Source organism: Taudactylus pleione, unplaced genomic scaffold (assembly GCF_031769625.1).
Source record: "Taudactylus pleione unplaced genomic scaffold, aTauple2 ptg000120l, whole genome shotgun sequence".
Classification (NCBI taxonomy): domain Eukaryota; kingdom Metazoa; phylum Chordata; class Amphibia; order Anura; family Myobatrachidae; genus Taudactylus; species Taudactylus pleione.
This window is the reverse complement of record NW_028284522.1, coordinates 16094815-16115187: the sequence shown is the minus strand read 5'-3', so window position 1 is coordinate 16115187 and position 20373 is coordinate 16094815. Positions and strand designations below refer to the sequence as shown.

Here is a 20373-nt window from a genome sequence, read left to right as displayed (position 1 = left end):
CCCGATATGCCCTTCCATTGGGTGGCGGCTTGGCTGGGATACACGTCGTTCTGATCTGTACACGGCCCAACAGTGCATGTTTTCCATATCTCCTGAAGCACAGTGACTGACACATTTTAAAAGATCCACAGGTGGTCTTAAGTTTTTCCACTTGTGATTCTGTGGGGAGACCATGCACTGTTAGTGTGTCCCGAGTACTGGATATGAGAAGCACTGCATAAACCTGATGGGATAATGGAAGTCAATTAGAGGAATAATAAATAATCCATCTATAGGGAAACATATACTTCTCATCAGTTTATCTGCATGTTTCTAATTTGTATATGTGATTGCAAAATGAACTGTCTGCACTGAAAGCCCTGCTCTGATCTCCATGGTACAGGCCACTGCAGGCAGCATTCCCATTAGTATGCTTCTGCACCATTGAATGATGTTAAGGTTACTAAGGGTAGATTTTTGTAATGGACTTTAATTTGTGGCCACTCTTTTGATTGAAAAAAAGTAATTTCATTGTCAAGAGTCAAACATTATTTATTGCATTTTCCCGAGTTTCCCGAGCAAAAGACATATAACCTGCATAGGGCTTTCTGTAGTATGTTTTAGATCTGCTCCATAAACATAGATGGCCTGTAGTAAAACACTTTGATAATTTGTAAGAACCGACTTTTATTGAAAACCTATACAACACCACATACTATTCAAGAGTAGATTTGTCCTCTACACAAAGTGCATCTGTAAGGAAATATACTTACAGACTTCAACAAGAATATTAAAAAGTAAAAGGTCAGGCAGCCATTTGTAGACTGTGTCTAAATTTCTGGAATCAGATCACTGGGTACTAGTAGCATTACGGCGGCATCTTATTAGTGTCGGGTTCTAGTCAGTTGATAGATCTAATTCTCATAATTGTTGGTTCAATCCACAAAGTGTCTGTCTCCGATGAATTGAAGCACCAGATGCTCCTTAACCTTAACAATAAATATTTTGTATCATTAAGAAAAACTTTTAGAAATACATATTTTTGATGGTTGCTAAGGTAGCTGGTGTTTTATTGGCAGATCCTTGCAGACAACATGTGAGTTACTGTGGAATCGCAGCAGCCTGGATGGAGTTTTTCATCTAGCAAAGCTGTGAATTTTAGTTTTCTATGTAATGTCTGATTTTGTGTCATTGTTTTGTCAGGTCTTTATGTTTTTGCCTATTCTTTTGTACATTGTGACTGTCACTTTTGGCAAATGACTTGTAGGGCCTTGTAGTTTAACGCCAGCTAAGGAGCCACAGGTTCCAGTCACCCTCTAAGGCATTTCACTGTGTGCCTTACAAACAGAAGAGGATAGAAGGAGGTTATATAGAGGCTGCAGTTCCAGGAGTAAAGCCCTGCTAGAACAAATGGTTGAGGTATTTCACGGTCTCCATAAAAATGTCAGCAGGAGTCACAACCCCTTGAAATTGCCCTGAATTTTTTATTCTTTTCTTATTGTGAGAGACCACCCATTTGGGCCAGTCCAAGCATTGGGTGTGCAGGGTACGTTCTAATCCATCATGGCTACCATGTCTCTCTATGTAAAGCATAAAGCATAGAGAAAAATACTGAGGGAACTATGGGTAGTAAGGGATGAAGAGGTCAGTGCTCTAACATGGACACAAAACATCATATTGGACCACAGGGAACGTTAACTACCTCTCCTAAATAAAATATACAATGCTCATAACAAAAGTGTCACAGCTTCCCTTTCGATTTTTTTTTTTCCCCATAGAGGTCTATTGGAGGCTGGAGGGAACATGTAACTTTTTAGTTATGATAAAGTTTATCAAGCAACCTTACAGTGGAGTTAGTACAAGTCTTATTTGTGCTTATAAAGTCTTAAGTTGGGTACACACTATGCGATCTGTCTTACGATATACTGTATCATTCTGACGCGGATCGGAATTATATATCGTGTAGATCGTATAGGGTATAGAACCCGATTGCGTGTGCACGGTGGTCGTTCATCGCATTGTCCCATCTACTGTGCTGCACTGCAGATGGGACGATGTAATGAACGACTCCATGCTGCTAAATGCAGCATGGAATGATATATCGCGAGGTCGTACACAGAATCGTGTAGTGTGTACGGCCGGCGAGATATATATTGTTCCATCGCATAGTGCCATCGCTGGGTACACACATCGTATAGTGCAGAAGTTCCTAAAGTCGGTCCTCAAGGCGCCCTAACAGTCCAGGTTTTAAGGATATTCATGCTTGACCACAGATGATTTGATTAGTACCTCAGTCAATTTGATTGTTCAACCATGGTTATCTCTAAAACCTGAACTGTTGGGGTGCCTTGAGGACTGCGTCTGGGAACCTCTGGTATATTATGTGCCCAGCTTTAGAAAGCTACTCAAGCCGATTCATTGAATTGGTTAAAAAAATTACACTTTTGATTAGGTAAGATAATTAAATTCAATTTCAGAAGGTTTAGCAGGTTTGACCATGTCTGTATATCACGGGTGATCCAGTTTTCACATATGAACACATTTGAGCTTAAACTGATACATGTTAATGGCTTCTCAATGTATATTTTGAATACCGTAGAGTTTGCAGTTTTTCTCTAAAAACATATATATATATATATATATATATATATATATATATATATATAAAATGTTATTTCAATAGTGTTTAGAAACAAATATATGTAGAGACACAAATTTTAGCACAAATAGTGAACATTGAATTGAAAGTTAGTAAACCTCATCCGTTATGCATAAATGATTAGTACAGGCCAAATAATCATGGGGGATCTTTTTAAGCAGTATAGAAACCGTACAACTCCCAGTGTGTTCTATTGGCTTCATCACCTGCAAGTAGTTTAGCTATTTTCACTAATAAATATCTCTTATATAAACACAAGAGAACTGAGATGGAGAATTCAGAGGTACTGAACCTGGAGAGGTTATCCAGGTTTGATCTGCCAACGCTTCACTAACAATAGGTCATATGCACAGCATTTCGTCAACAGATTGCTAAACGATGGACATTCACTTTGTTGCTTCTAAACTGTGCAGATCTGAAGTAACATCTTTACTGAAGGACTACATTGTGCACAGGATAGAACTACTTAAACAAATCACTATACAGAATGAATGTTGATAGCTAACTAATAGCCTGCAGGGCAGGTTTTCTGGTTCCCATTTTAATGCTAAAATGATGTACCATGTTTACATACTGTTTTTCCATCAATAGTATAGGTAAACTTTTGTTTCAGATAGTCATTGCTTCTTTTATGATACAGCACACCTTGTATTCTTCAAGGATGAGGTACAGCCAGTTATAGGAAAATCATAGGATACATATAAATCATATTATGTACTGATCAGACAAGACAGACATCTTGTACCTCTCCCCAGGGGTGGAAATATATGGGAAGGGCTGTAGATAACAGGATTAGCACTTGTCACTCAGCAGTTAACCAATTAATTAGCTTGAAGCACGGGCAACCAGGCGACTGGCACTGTTATATTTTTTCTTTTTGCAAACAGGACCCCCTTAAACACTTCATAATGAGCTCTTCAACCTTCTTACTAAACAAATACCATTCTAGCAGTTACTCGGTTTGTCATTTCCAATTTCTCAGTCATGGTGATAATTTTTTTTTCTTGGTGGTTTGGTAAAATATTGTCACAAACCAGTTCCGTGACTTTCCATGACTCCAGCTTATTAAACATGTGTATTTTAAATGTATGCTTTTAACTTCTAGAAATCAAAGCGTGCAAAAAACATAGGTTCTATATTGCGGTATTATAAGTTTCCATGTTTCTTGAGTCATTAATATATAATATTTGTCATTGTAGTGATGGAAGCATCATCCTCGTCTGTGTTGTATCATTTGGTACAATAGTGGGAAATACTAAGATAACCGATTTAAAAGGCAACACTTGGGAGACTCTCTGGTTATGAGAAAATTCATGTTCACACTCCAAAACATGCTGGGACTTGTAGTTGCAGTAGTGATTCTTAGTTCTCCAAATTTGTGTGTTATTATTAATAATATGAGATTTTAGCACGCTAACTTTAAGCACCAGGTAAATATGTGACTTTTCAAAAACCTGAATCTGTCTTTGTCAGTTGTTAAGTATACATCAGCTGTTGTAAATGACAAAACAATTATACACATATATATATAATGCAAGGACTTGTTATAGTTCCTATGGGGATTGAAAAGTAATTTTATGTTGGTGGAGGTGTGCATGTGCATTTCGATTAGGCTGATCTATAGGGACAGGACTGTGTGTTCTAGAATCCTTCTGTTGTGTTTAAAGTTCTTTTTCTCACCAGTCTTGATCCTAGACCTTAACCCGCTGGTGTTGCTATGTCATCTCGGTTGTGGATCTGCTTTTGTTAGGTGATGAAAAAGAGGGGATGAAAACTCATCAAAGCCATGCCACAGATATTGAATTTGGGGCTTGTATTGAACATGTGAACTAAGCTGGGGACAAAGAGGATGGACCTAAAGCTCTGCAATAACCTTTTTCCTCCTCCTCATTCCCCCACAATCTTACCCAGCAAATCCTCAGCAGAAAAGCCAAGGGACAAAACAGGACAGCATTAAGCACGCACCAAAGACTTTAATTTGGGGCACAGAGAATAGGGATTTTGTGTGAGAATGTATTAACAGGACACAATGAGGCAGACAATAGCATCGCACACATAGTTAATGAGTGTCCCTGTCACACAGGCTCATAGCAAGCAAGTTCCGTAGGGATGGGTTTGCATAGATTGGGAATAGCCTTCACAAGTTACGAAAATACATTCAGAAAAGTCTGTCTGGGCTTCCGTAGATAATGCAAAATGAAGCCCATGCCATGAGTCTTCTAACCAGGTGACCAGATCGCTAAATGTGTATTTGTTTCCAAGCGACTCTGCCACCAAGGGGGATTTATTTAGGCTGTCGCAGTGTAAGTGAAATAAAGTTTGATTAATTTGATGCCAGTTTCTTGACCTTTGTTTACACATATTTGACCGACTCTGAGGGCATTGAGGGTAATGTCATTATTCTCTGCACTGTACAGAAAAGTAAAGGACAATTGTGTGATTGCATAGCAATAATATTGTTGGGAGTCCGTTGTAGGCTCTATGGACCTAGGATATGTCACGAAGTCTCCCTGCATTCCAGGCACCTAAAGCTAGAATATAACTCACTGTAATATTGTATGCCCTACAGTAATATGTTAAATAAGTTGATATATATAATTTTCATTCTACCTAGACATCACATGGAGTTTTTTAAATGCTACATTTTTTTCTTCAATAGACTTAAAAGAACATAATTTACTATAAGCTGCTACTTTACCTTTTATTACCTTCACAAGGCCCAATTTCTCTGGAAGGAGGCGGTGCTGAGCCGTGCTCTAAAATCCAGCATATTCATTTTACGGGGAGCATTTTGTTTCTCCTGAACATGCAACACAGCGGTACATGCACAGAGGCTGACTGTGTTCATTCAGCCGTATTTAAAATGTTGTCAAGTCCAAAGGAGAAAAGTGAGGCCTTCTTGCATACAGTCACTGGCTGTACACAAGCTGTCTTTGTTTATCTGTGACGGCTGAGTGACAGGTAGTTTCCAGTGGGTTTGCATTCTGTGCGCAGGGGGATGAGGCTGGGTTTGATGTGGGGATAGGGCCCTGACCTGAGCATATCTGTCTGCCAAGCTGTGGTTAGTGATTCTTATCAATTTCTCCCCGGAGCCTGTTTTCCACTGAAGCTAATCAAACACCTAGCTAGCAAGTCCTCAGCTCATTGCGAGGCACTAAGCAAAGTTCAGTAACTGTTCTGGGATAAATAATAGATGCTGCCAATAAGCAGTCACTTGTTACAGAGTCCGAATTCACCCTAAATGACCAATAGATCAATATTCTGTGATGCTGCTGTAACCAGAGACAGAATGAGGTAGACCCATCACCTAAGCACAATAGAGGCTGCCATTTAGAGCCTCCACATGGCTGCGTCCACTCAGGGCAAGTGACAGGTCTATTTGAACAAACTTTCGTGATAAGTTTACCTGAGATCAGTGTCGTTATGTATCATTGGTTTCGATTTGTGACACGTGCTGCATAATCTCATTGTTTTGCAATATTCTCTCTTCCGCAGCCTGCAAAGTTGGATATTACAAGGCGGTCTCGTCAGATCTCGTGTGCTCCAAGTGTCCTCCTCACAGCTTTGCACTTCGAGAAGGCTCAACAGCCTGCACCTGCGATCGCGGATATTTCCGAGCGGACACTGACCCGGCCTCCATGCCCTGCACACGTAAGTCTCTGACTGATTCCTTCTTATGTATGTACTGGTAAAATGGGCACAAATCCATGAAAACTAACATGTGCCTTAGCTGCATTGCAGTCACGTGGTTTTAATGCTCTTTCCGCATGTTGCACTTTTTGGCAAATACCATTAGTGTAACGTATGATTGCACCGTTCGTTCTTATTTTACCTCGTTTTTCATGAGCTTTTCCTGCGTTTATTTAATAAGCTCGAAAGCCAAATATTTGTGAATGAGCCCTCGGTGACAGTGAGGATAAAATTGTTCATCTGACATCACCCTGTACATCATTATCTTTGTCCTTTTGCTATGTGTCTCTTGTCTCCTGTTGTACTGTACGATCATCATACACACCAAAGGAAAATATAGCAGATACTTGACAGCAGCTGTCACCGGTAAAGGGGCATGGAGGTGCCACCCATTGTGCTGCTTGGGTTATGTTGCACTAAAATGAGCACAGCTCAATGGTTCCCACAGTCCTGTGACCTCTCTGCCAGGGCTCGCTATAAGGAGACTCATTGTCAACTAGAATTATATGTGATCACACATCAGCTGTTTCACAGTCTCCTGTAGCAAATGCCATTGATTTATCCATATATTAGCTTGATTCCTAGGAGGTATTTTGTACTCAGCAAATATGATCATGCCTGAAGCTCGCAGCTGATTTGTATCATAGTCCAAACCTTGTCTTCCTGGTGTCTGGGAATGCCTAGCACTGGCCTGATATAACATGCAACGTTTACATCTTCTTGTCTTTTTAACTGTATATACATTGGATGTACCATTCTCCATATGTAACATGTGTCCCAAGGGAAGGTTTCCTATGTTTAGACACAGAAATCTGGAGTCTGCCATAGTGACCTCATGCCGAGAGCCAAACAGTTGTATAATAATATAAAAGTATTTAGCTTTATTTATTTTTTTTCAAGACTGTTGTTTAAACAAGTAAAGGATGTAGAAATTGGTTGCAGAATGAATTGTTGGTAGTAGATCATTTTATTTATTGATGTGGGATAGATGTTGGCAGCAATATAGCAGTGTGCACTGAGCAACTTGTGAACTTCCTCTCTCTAACTTTTCTCTTTCGCTTGTCACTTTTTACTGTGCTGTAACCAGTAAGTAATTTGGATTATCACTATCTGACAGATAGTGCTCTCTATGGCCTAGGTAGCCCCTATGCTAAATACATGACTAGGGACAAGTCCTGACTGCAGTGCAGAAATATTGGAAAGACAAAGTGTACAAAGCATAGAGCTAAAACAGCTTTAGTCTTGCAGTACGGCCCAGCACACAGTTTTTGGCACAGAGGACGGAACTGGGTAGAAGCAGAGATTTGCACAGGCTGAGTGTATTAATTGTGCAGTAACTTACTAAGGATGCGGGCATATTTTGGGAGCAGTACAAAAATTAGATTCCTTTTGTCATGCCACATTATTGAAACAGCATAAAGTGGTGGAACGTGCCCATTTTTAGGGATGTTTTTCGCTGTGTGCGGGAAGAATAGTCACTTTTCAAATATACCTGAATGTTGCATCAGACTTGGGCTGCTTGTCTTTGGGTATTGCCCGATGTGTTTAATGGGAAACCTAATGCACAGAGAAATAAATGTTCTAATAACTAGTGCTATAAAAAAAGCAATGTTTATAAAAAGATTCACATACACATATAGTTAGTATGTATCCCTAGTCTCATCCTTAATTTCAGCTGTTTTTAGGGTAAACTGAGCAGTGGTTACATTGTATTTTGATCTGACGTTTATATTTCTGCACAGTACACCTTCTATCATCTACCTCTCTGCACACCTAAGCCCCATTCTAGGCTTCACCTTAGAACAGAGAGAGTAGGCACTCATCTGGGGGTACCCTTAGGCAGGGTCGGACTGGTCCTCAAAGGGTACAGGGGAAACCTCTGGTGGGCCCCTCTGCCTGAGGGCCCACTCCCTCTTCAAGGATACAGGTTCCAGACTGTGCACTTGAATTATATATTATGCATTATATTATACATTATACATATGTTACATTATACTGCACAGGACTATGGTGTATTTTCTACAATGCATTGCTGTTATTAATCTGGTACACTATCATGCATGCACTAGCAGTATTTACTATATATATTTTTTTAGAGGGGCCACAACCATGCACTCTCTAATGTTTATGGCTAGCCACACCCCTAAATATGGGCCCCTATCACTGCTTTCCCCCGGTGGGCCCTTCATGCCCCAGTCCGATACTGCCCTTAGGCACTCATCTGGAGGTACACTGTCTGGACCACCAAGTGTTCCAGTGCGTTTTGTAAATTATTCAACCTCTCTTTGTTGGTTTCAAATCAACAAAGCAGAGACGCTGATTACAGAACACTTACATTCAAATGTACAAAACACCCAAAACATTTTTGACTCTTTCCCTTTAATTTGCACAGTAAAAGCCATGTGCTTACAGGCAATAGATTCTTTGTTTTGTATTGAAGACTTGGTCAGGAAATTCCTACCCTCCAGGCTTCCACCAGCACACAATTTTTTTTTATTTTTTATTTTTTTTAAATAATCAGCTTTGCTGCTTTGGCTGGTAAGTCCTCAAGAAGCTATATTGTTTTTAAATGGCCATTGCAGCCCTATTAATCTTGGATGCTTCCTCTAATGCATCTTGACAGTTATCTGCGTAATGAACCCTAATGAAATGACTGGTGGAACCTGCCTGTGAATTCTATTTCTGCCGCCGGGATCTGGCTTGTTGAAATGTAAGGGCAGATTGAGAAGCATCGGCCAACCTTCACTTGTTCCCAAGGTCAAGGATAAAAACGTAGCATATCTTCACTGGATTGTGCATAGTGAACATCTCTCAGTGGGGTTTATTCATGCAGAGTATGTATTCTTCACTGCTGGAAGTATCTGCAGTGCAGGATTTTGGTTTCCCAGTGTTATCCTAAACTGTTGTTCCCTCCTATTCCTGCCGGGTTTAACCTTCATCTGAATTTCTCTTTAACTGTCTTCTAAGCATGTACAGAACTGCAGAAAAGCAATTATCAGTGAATCTGCAGTGCCTAGGAATTTCTCCAGGGGTGCTGGCATAACTGATTCCGAGAACGCTGCAGCAAAATCCTAGGCAAGGATGATGGTTAGCTGTGAGAGATTACTGAGTGTTGTGCTGTATGGGAATCAGGCAGCAGTGTGTAATTACATGTGAAGCATTATGTTTGTGCATTATTATATATGTCTTTACACAGCATAACGAGACAAAAGGGAGCCCTTAAAAGAAGAGAAACTATGTACTAGAAATGATAAATGAAAGAGTGATTATTGAAACAATATATCTGTATTTGATAGGGATGTGTTAACGGCATCTATCCCTTTATTAACTGTGTTCAGTGACGTTTCTTATTTTTTTGTGGTTTAATTGTAGCTGTGAGCGTTTGTAACACGCGGGTACAGAGGCACGAGGCTGCCTGTCTGTCTGTCTGTCTGTCTCGACGTGATTATTAGTAGAAATCCACCACAGTAGCGATTTATCCATCATCACCATGAGTACACCCCATCAGCACTTGAGCGGATGGACACAATTAATTAGCCTGGCAGAGTACTGGTGGCACATCTGTCGTAAGTTCCCTGCTTTCCCAAGACACAAGCAATACAGCGTAATTTAAGCCAAAAGAACCAGCTGCTTCTTTGTGAGCCATTCTGACCTTAAGGGAGTTTATAGTGTCATTGGTTAAATAGGAATCCCCTTTGTAAAAGTTTAGACTCAAGCAATTGTATTGGGAATGGCACTTCAGTGTTCTAGAGAACTCGGCTAGCCTCTAGGGAGTAGCGGATTAATTACAGGTTGAAATGTCTTCCACCACATACCAATGCTTCATAAATTATCGGTACAGGGTCTCGGAAGCCTTCACAAAATCTACTCCATTTTCTGTTATTCATGTGGACTCTATACTACTCCCTGTATTCTGTATTGTGTTCATTATGTTTTGTTGCGCAGTCATTGTTCTCTAGAGAAAAATAAAATAATAAGGAAAATACATAGATTTCTTTCTGGTTCCAAAGCATACTCTCATATGTAAATGAAGGGGGCAGTAGAAATGAAGTAATGTACTTTCTTTCCACTCGCTGGAGGTAAATAGGGGAGATGAGGAACCATTCATTGTATGTTAGAATTTATTAACCGTTATTTATATAGTGCGCTCATTTTACACATCGCTTTACAGAGCACTTTCAGTCAGTCGCAGCAGTCCCTGCCCCAGTGGAGCTTACAATCCATGGGGGAGATTTAATAAAGCTTGGAGAGAGATAAATTGGAGATAAATAGCAGCAACCAATCAGCTCCTAACTGTCATGTTACAGGCTGTGTTTGAAAAGTGACAGTTAGGAGCTGATTGGTTGGTGCTATCTATCTCCAATTTTATCTCTCTCCAAGCTTTATTAAATCTCCCCCATATTCCCTATCACATGGACACACATACTAGAGTTCATTCTTTTCTGAATCCAATTAATCAACTAGTGTGTTTTTGGATAATGGGAGCAAAGAAAAACAGTGTATCAGGAGAAACCCATACAATCATAGGGAGAACATACAAACTCCACACTGATAAAGCCCTAGTTGGAACAGGGTCAGATTAACAATGAGGCAGATGGGACTACAGCCCCAAACCTCTGCATAAAAATAAGACCATCGTCATGGATGAATGTTGATGACCAGCCACCCACCATGATCTGTCATAAATATATTAAAACTTTTCTATTTTCCTCACAAAATTATTAAATTTTTCAATTTTACATAATTAGGCAAACATTGAGGTTTATAGTGTAGAGGGTGTCCACGGCCACATAGCACTGGCCACGGCACCCAGCACTGGTGACAACTCCTCTACTTCTCACAATGGGCGCCACTTATCAGGTTTATATCGGTGGTAATAATGGCGGTATGTACCTAGATATGCAATTACATATACAAAAGAAAAGCTGTTCCGAATAGAGCTGTCCTTTGCGAAGAGGGGACTTCCGGGTTTATGACCCAGAAGTCCCTCTGTGCTTGCATTGTATGTTGCATGCGCCGAGGGAGATGCTGCGAGGGATCTGATTGGATCTTTCTCACAGCACAATGTGAAAAGAAGCCTATAGGCTCCTATTAGGCAATGCCATCTGCACATGGCGTGGCCCACTGGGTCCAAGCTCCAGATTGTATCACATTCCTGGAGCTCGATACGTATGAGAAATGTGGTCAGAACTCAGAAAATGGGGGTTTTCTGAGTTTTGAACGCATTTCAGCCTGGCTTAGTACATCCGCTCAATATGCACTTGGCCCAGAGGCCACAACGCTATCCATTGTGCCACTGTGCTTCCCCAAGCTACTTATTAAAATGTCTTGATCTGCCTGTCATGTTTATGAAGCAATCATATATCTGTTTAGAGCCTGGATTGGTCCTGGATTGGTCCAGCCCTATAGAAAGAGTTTGTAAACAGCATTTGTACATGAATAAACCTTGTGTTAGATAACTGAAGCTGTAGGTTGCACCTTGATGTCTTCTGTATTTACAACAGGCAGCCATTCTCCACAGTCTACCATGTAGGGTCATCATTCACTCCCTATGCTTGGGACATTCCGGCTGGGGTTATTATCTGAAGACGAAGGAGAGCAGGGATCTTGTTTTTACAACTGTCACAGGCTGCTACTTTATTTATCAATCGCCAACTACTTTCCTGACTGTCTTGGCAAGCTTTGAAACCAAAGACAGAAAGTTGTCTCAACACTGCTCATTGCTGGCTACACTGAGCTATGACTCCTTCCCAGTCACCCATGTCGAAATGTTAATTTACCAGCTTGTAAATCTTACTTGGATAATTTAAAGTGTTTTATCCACACCCCAGGTTGTCCTGAGACTCATAAACAATTTCCATTCAGTGCACATTACTATTGACATTATCTGGGCTAGTGAGACTGCTGCCCTATAGTACAGTAATACCCTTTGCACTTCAGAATACCTTCTAAGTTGTATTGTTTTTTTTTTTTTTTTTTTATGTTCGTGCTTTCCTGTAAGCAAGCTAGCTGATAATGTCTTTTTATAATGACCTTACATAATTATACATAGCCCAGCTCATCCTTTTTCCATAGGCTGCAAATGCAAATCGCTGTAATCTTCAAACCCTAAAGAGCTTGTTCTGTTTTGTACTCATTACACGTTATTTTGAACAAGAAAATAATTATTTTGCTCAGGGCATCTCCTAGCTGCTGAATGACAAACCTTTGCAATCAAAGGAGAGAACAAAATAATAATAATAATAATAATAATAATACACAACTCCATGCTAAGCTTCACTTGCGACTAATCCGAGCCCACGACACACACCCTCTCCAGTCTTAACTTGCCCAGCCATGTAACAGAAAACCGTCATTTAAACGGCCGCCACAGAGACTTCTGAGCAAAGTTTCCCAGCTAAATGAAAACAATATTTGAAATTAGGATTGACTGTAAACAATGTTTGGCTACAAATGCAGTGGATCATATAGATAAATTCAGGACGCTCAGGCACTACCCATGTGATGCTGAAATTCTCATTGAACAATAACTAAGCATTCAAGGTTACTGGATGAAAAATGAGAAGGTCAGTGGAGGTCTTGGTGTGATTAGTGTGAGAATAGAAATCTAAGGGGTCTGGAAAGCCACGGACCTGGGGTCTGTTTTAATGAGCCTCGGCAACGTTTTGGATGGTCTTTAGCATTAAATAGGTTGATTTCAACTAATGTATTTTTTTTTTTTTTTAAAAACACTAAGGGGTATGTTTACTAAATTGAGAGTTTTTGGAAGTGGAGATGTTGCCCATAGCAACCAATCAGATTCTACTTAGTATTTATCTAGCTAATTCTAGAAGATAATAGCTAGAATCTGATTGGTTGCTATGGCCAACATCTCCACTTCTAAAAACCGTACTATAGTAAATATACCCCTACTACTAGCTGGGTGCAACCTAACTATAGTAAATATGGGCAAGGCTAATACATGTGGTAAATACAGATACAGGTTGAGTCTCCCATATCCAAATATTCCGAAATACGGAATATTTTTAGCATGACTGAGAAAGTGAAACCTTCACTTTCTGATGGTTCAATGTACACAAACTTTGTTTAGAAGCACAAAATTATTAAAATACGGTATAAAATAACCTTCAGGCTGTGTGTTAAGGGTGTATATGAAACAAATGAATTTCATGTATGTGCACAAACTTTTTTTGATGCACAAAATTATTAAAAATATTGTATAAAATTACCTGCAGGCTGTCTGTATAAGGTGTATATACAGGTTGAGTCTCCCATATCCAAAATGCTTGGGTCCAGGGGTATTTTGGATATCGGAATATTCCGTATTTTGGAATATTTGCATACTATAATGAAATATCTTGGGTATAGGACCCAAAACTAAACACAGAATGCATTTATGTTCTATATACCCCTTATACACACAGCCTGCAGGTCATTTTATACAATATTTTTAATAATTTTGAGCATCAAAAAAAGTTTGTGCACATACATGAAATTCATTTATGTTTCATATACACCTTATACACACAGCCTGAAGGTTATTGTATACTGTATTTTAATGATTTTGTGCTTTAAAAAAAGTTTGTGTACATTGAACCCTCAGAAAGCAAAGGTTTCACATTCTCAGTCATACTAGAAATATTCCGTAATTCGGAATATTCCGTATTTCGGAATATTTGGATATGGGAGACTCAACCTGTAGAACATAAATGCATTCTGTGTTTAGATTTGGGTCCCATTCTCAAGGCATTTCATTATGGTATGCAATTATTCCAAAATACGGAATATTCCGTTATCCAAAATACCCTGGTCCCAAGCATTTTGGATATGGGAGACTCAACCTGTACTATTACAGACAAATAGTAGCTTGGCCACAGAGTTCTATTGCTCATTCTAGTTTTCTGAATATAGCTGCAAAGGATTCTGGGAGTAAGCATTTAAAAAAAATGAATTGTGCACATCTTAATACTCATTACCATGATCAGTGAAATGAATATCGAAACCCAACCGGTTTATATGTGGACAGTAAGATTTCCGTCTTCTGCTTCCTGACTCTATTAAGTGAGGTTTAGAAATGACTTTGCTTGAAAAACACACAAATGTGGAAAAGATCTCATCTCCGCAGATTGATTGAAACCCACCTGCCACCTGTACATCCGCTCATTCTCACTGATAACGTCAGCAGACATTTGCCTGTCTCCTCCAAGATGTGCTGTTCAACTGTCACCCCCTCCTCTCCATATACTGTCTCTATTCCTATTAGGAGGGGGATCTTCCTGACCCATCGCTCTCCTCAGACCTGCCAGCATCTGCGTGCCTAGTTTTCTGCTTGACTGCCCCAGTGTTCAGAAGCTGCCTGGGCTTCGTCCCACATACCAATTACTGACTTCTTGCTTTCTGCGGATCTTGATTCAATGTGGCACATTTTCCCACGTGAAAGTGGACATAACAGTTTGGAAAGGTGCCCTCCCGAGCACTGTGTTGTGGAGAATGGGAAGCAGCACAATGGTGTTAGAAACCACACGTTACTGAGTTTTAACCCTACCCAGACTATTCCATGCACAACTCTGTATACATATTGCTCCAGGACTCTTTGTCCCTCACCCTGCTGTGTGTAGATCTCATTGTTCCTTACTACTTAGATGATCTTCCTCTAGAGAAAATGATCTGCTTTAGACTTTGCTTCTCTGTTAAACATCTACACTTTTGTTCAACAGGACCCCCATCAGCACCTCAAAACCTGATATCCAATGTCAATGAGACATCAGTGAATTTGGAGTGGACTGCGCCCCAGAATACAGGAGGAAGGTCTGATGTCTCCTACAATGTGGTCTGCAAGAGGTGTGGGGCTGATCTGACTCGCTGCCGGCCGTGCGGGAGTGGAGTTCATTACACACCCCTGCAGAATGGCCTGAAGACAAACAGAGTCTCCATCACTGACCTGCAGGCTCACACCAACTACACGTTCGAGATCTGGGCTGTGAATGGAGTGTCCAAACAGAACCCTGGCCAAGACCAAGCCGTGTCAGTTACCGTGACCACTAACCAAGCTGGTAAGAGATGCTGCTCTTTAAATAAATATAAACTATATAATTAGCATTTTCCCAGAGCTGACTGTTAATGGCAGAGGTGTGGTAACACTTATCCAGCACAAGTGTAATGGCCTGGGCCACATACTCTCCCTGTGTCAGTGAATGTCTTGCTGCTGGGAAGCTGGACCATCTAGCATTCAGCAGCTTGAGCTGTGTGAAAACCTCCTGCCACGTATTATATTAATAAGCAAGAGGAGCGGGCTCATTTGAATATGCAAATTTTATCATTCATCGTTTTGTTTATTATCCATGGGTAGCTCCTTTACCCATCAGCAGAGTTATTTTTCTTGCTCAAATTATGACAGAGTTTCAAAGTCTGAATGGTGCCGCACTGTGACAGGCGCTCCACGGGGAAGGGGCAACACAGGGAGATAGCAGAGCCCCTCAAACACCCCCTCAGTACAGTTACTGAAAAGCCAATTTATCTACAGCATGGGAACTCTTATTACAGTTCAGCAATGAAAGATGTTTCAAAAGAGAAGTTTATTCTGCTCACATTTATTCCAATATATTATAAACCAGTGTGAATCCGTGGGGCTGAAAGTAACATATGCCTTTTATTGTATATATGTAGTTTTTTATAATTGAATCCATCATCACTGAGACCTGGAAAATGATTATCCCAATATAGAAAGTTGATTTAATAACCAATTATATTGTATTTGCATATTTAGACTCTGTACTGTGTTATAACTGTGCAGCATGTGGTCATTATTCACATGTGCGGAAACTGCTGTGTGTATATAGAATAATTGTGCATAATGATTGTTTATATAGTTTTATGTTGAACATAAATACCGCGACATAAGGTGCAAACGCTGCATGGGCTTTAAAACGCACATTGAATGGGCAGAAGTGCTTTCATAGGTGTCAAAGATATATGTATGATGTTCTATCTGTGGTTTAAACTTGGTTCATGAGAATGAGGAGGACAGTTTAGCGCTAGTGTTTGGCAGGAGCCCTCTACCACATATGAGAGAAAGCCTAGCATGTTTAATAATATTACAATTACAAGTTAAGCTATCCATTTCCAAAAAGTTGATTTGTATGTTTAGAGAGGGCTGGGGAGCATATGTGCACTAATAGTGGAGTGAAATAGTGGATTGTAATCACAATCCATCACCCATGAAATGTAAAAAAGTAAACTAGCTGAGGGCTGGAAAGAAAGACTCTCTGTTGGTCCTCTGGTTCCCCTCCGTTTACATGGGGGAGGCCTCTCTACTCTTCCCCACACATTTAGGGTCTTTTTTTAATTTTTTTTTTTTAAGGACTCTACAGTCTTGGTTTTGCCAACAGACATAAACAAAACACGTTTGGGATCAGTTACCCAAACGAGTCCCCTCTTGGTCTTGCCCTCCATCACATCACAGCTTGCTGGACACAGGATACACCAATTAGCACTGAAAGTGTGTAAATAAATTGAACAAGCCTTTTCCCTAAGAGAGGCGACGGATAGTTTTAAACAGCTGTTGGCTGTTCAAAGTGAGGCCTCTTTAGAAATAAGCCAAGCACACTGATCATAGCATTGTGTCCTTTGGTGCCTGATGAAAATATAAAACTGCATACAGACAATTGCCTCCCTAATTACCTGCCCTTTACACATTGCACCCACTGGTGTGTTTTGATTGGTGCATGACCCCATACAGCTATTGCAGTGATGACGTAATATCCTCCTACAGGTTTTAGAAGTAGATGAGTTTATTATAGACCAAGTTTTGCAGTATCCTCGCTGCTACATTTTCTTACTGTTAATTACACTTGAAATGTTGGTTCTTTTATAGGGAGTTCAGTTGGTTTATTTACATTAATTTCCCTTATTTGTTAGACTGGTTTTATCTGGTTAATGTTGCTGTTTAATCTCTGCCAGGATGAAAAAAGCAGCTTGATAATAGTCTGGGTGGAGTTATTTGCCCGGAAGGCTGAACTGTCTGTCCATGCTCATTGTTTACCAACAGTGCAGTGTTGTGGGTCCTGTACTAAAAATGGGATCATTGGATGCTGCTTCTCCAGCTCTGGCTCATCCTGATCTCTACAGTTTGCAAGTAGTGAAGTTTGTATTTGCAGGTTTGAGAGCCAGATAATGCTTCAGTTAATTATAACCTCTGCCTGTATCATCTTACTTTTGTAGTCAACACCAGTCACTAGTGGAATTTGTAGATTGTTTTGTAGACTTCATGGTCATTCTCAGAGCGAAGCTTTAATTGCATTGTTTCAGTTTTTTGATCTGTGACTCATATATACTCTATGAAGAGCTATGGATAGCACTGTACCCTTACATCTAAAGCTGGGCAGATAAAATGCCCGTCAGACCGACAGACATTTTATCTGGCAGCCTGCCAGTCGCAGATGTCCGCGGCATACACTGTGAGATTTCTCACAGTGTATCAGCCCGACATCTGCGCTCCACCCCCTGGGGAGGAGACATTTCCCTGTTCCTTCAATGGGAATGAAACACAGGAAATGTCTGTCTGTCTGTCTGTAGGCCACGGCTGGGCATACACTGCCCGATGCGGCCGACAGTTTACCCGCTAAATATCGCATCGGATGGGCATGCTGGACAATCCGACATGCTTGACCAAGCAATATTTAACACTCGGTCACCCGCACACACGCTACAATTATCGGGGCGATCCGCGGATATCGGGCGGATCGCCCCGATAATTGTAGCGTGTATGGTCAGCTTAAGTAATCAAATGGATGTTCTTTAACCAGGCTACCATTGTGTGATTGAGAAAGTAATATTATCACCTGCTCCTTTCAAAGAAAAGAGAGTTTTGTTAGGCAGGACAGATAGCCCTGACCCCTTGCTGTTTGAGAGTCTCTGAAGTGACTACTTCAATATTTTGGGCTACGGAATTGGCAAGTGGCAGCTGTTTCTCCCCATGCGTCCTTGGTGTAACAAGAGGCAGCTTGAGTGTTTGAGGGAACACCAGTGAGTGAGGGGTGGGGGTCTAAAATAATTAGCAGAAAGTTTTGGGATGACCCAGGTTTCAGAATAGACAATTATTAATTAACTCTTCTAGCAGATATTATGGTTCCCAGATCCAATTAACAATAGAAGGCATGGGAGTGAATACACATCATGATTATTATCCCTCATTTATGAAGAATTAGTATAAGAAACAATACAATAAATTGACTGGACATCCTGGAGGATGTATTTCAGATACAGCCCACGTCCCCTGATTCCTGTCACTTAAGAGCCCTTTAACGAGCCCTGTTGCAGTGCTTAACACAGCCTTTAACTCTTGTGGTTTCCCAATGTGCAGTTGTGAACGGCTTCTTTTCACCCTCCAGAAATGTACTTTCTCTTCCCCGGAGACAGATTCCTACTTCTGATGCCACATGATTGATTGGGGAAACAGAAGGGCCACAGAGCTGGTGTTTGAGTAATGTTAAAAAATCAGGAGGACACAAGACTAATCAAACACACAGTCAAGGCTTGTGTTTTAACAAGATGATGGATTGCACTTCTGTGTGTTTTCCTGTCTTGCTCTGAACATCTACTTTAGTTTAATAACTTTTATTTGAAGGGCTAGGCTGCAATGTGTTGCTATTCCCTCGCCATTAATTAATTGCTTCCTCTTGCGCAGCTTAAAAACCAGCACCTCAGATTTATGTGGACATGATACAAAGAGAGGCATTTACAGAGTGTTAAATCTCCATTTACATTATTGAAATCCGCAGCCAGCATTTCATCCTGTGTCATTGTGGTTTTCAATGTGTTATGAGGCGGCTCGAGAGTAAAAGACACTTTAAAGGAAACTTGTTTTGTGGAAATGTTGTTGGAAGTCCAGAAAAACAAAACAGAACTAGCAGTGACTATACAAGCAAACTTTGTGGAATGTGCTTATAGATCTCAGCTATAGCTCCCTGTGAAATAGAGAGTGAAGCTGCTTAGGAAAGGATTACACAATGTGGCTCAGGCATGTACACACATTAGCAAAGACAGCAATACAGACATAGGTGGCTCCTAGTACGTAGGGATGTGTGTTTAGTTACGGATTTCTCCTTTCTATTATAAAATAATGAAAAAACCTAGTCTGGGCAGACTTAAGATTCACCTGAATTGATAAAAAGGAAAGCCTCATTGTTACTGGGAAATTCCATGGCAATTACAGTGTCTAATCACTGTTTTTTTTTTGTTTTATTATTATTATTATTATTATTATTATTATTATTATTATTATTATTATTATTGTTGTTATACATGTTCCCCTTAACATAAGGGACAATAATGTATTACAGTATTGTATTTATGCTGCAGTTCTCTAAAATGTTTAATTTTGTTTGTTTTATCAGATTTTCTCTTGTATGTTAGTTAAGTAGAATGTTTTGTTTAGTTTATTAGATTTTATTTTGAGTGCTGCAGTTATGTTGAATGTGTTGTTTATTTGTTGTCTTAGATTTTGTTTTGCATGTTACAGTTCTGTAAAATGCTGTTTTGTTTGTATATTTTCTTAGATTTTGTTTTGCATGTTACAGTTCTGTAAAATGCTGTTTTGTTTGTTTATTTTCTTAGATTTTGTTTTGTATGTCACAGTTATGTAGAATGTTTTCTTTGTTTGCGCTCTTTGTCGCAGTTGTGCTTGTAGTTAGGACTAGAGGGCAGATAATTATCAGATACCTACTCTGCCAAGTATAGTCAACGTGATAAGCTGGAATTTTGCTTAAGGTTATTGATTGGAGAGGTAATGTATTATTTTACCTGATAATGCCATCGCTGGTTTTGGAATCAGTCACCTGAGGCTGCTGTGCGTGAAAGCCGTTTTGCTGTATAGGAAGCATTTTCTCCACAAAATGAGATAAACCGAATTGGCAAATGCTAACTGATTCTGAGTATTTTGGCATTGTTGATCAAACATGCCACATGTATAAAGTTGTTTGGTTTGAACTCACAGGGAACTTGATGCTTTGCAAGTCCAGGTCAGGTTACAGGTTCTTGTGCACAAA

General features: G+C 40.1%; 1 protein-coding gene across 2 annotated transcripts in view; it reads left to right on the top strand.

Moving 5' to 3' along the window:
• EPHA4 (EPH receptor A4) overlaps positions 1-20373 on the top strand; it is a 63376-nt gene that overhangs the window by 22212 nt on the left and 20791 nt on the right. For both annotated transcript variants that reach the window (XM_088472070.1, XM_088472069.1), the window contains exons 4-5: positions 6134-6289; positions 15046-15381. In XM_088472070.1, coding sequence (XP_088328196.1) covers positions 6134-6289; positions 15046-15381 — 492 coding nt within the window. The remainder of the gene's footprint in view (positions 1-6133; positions 6290-15045; positions 15382-20373) is intronic.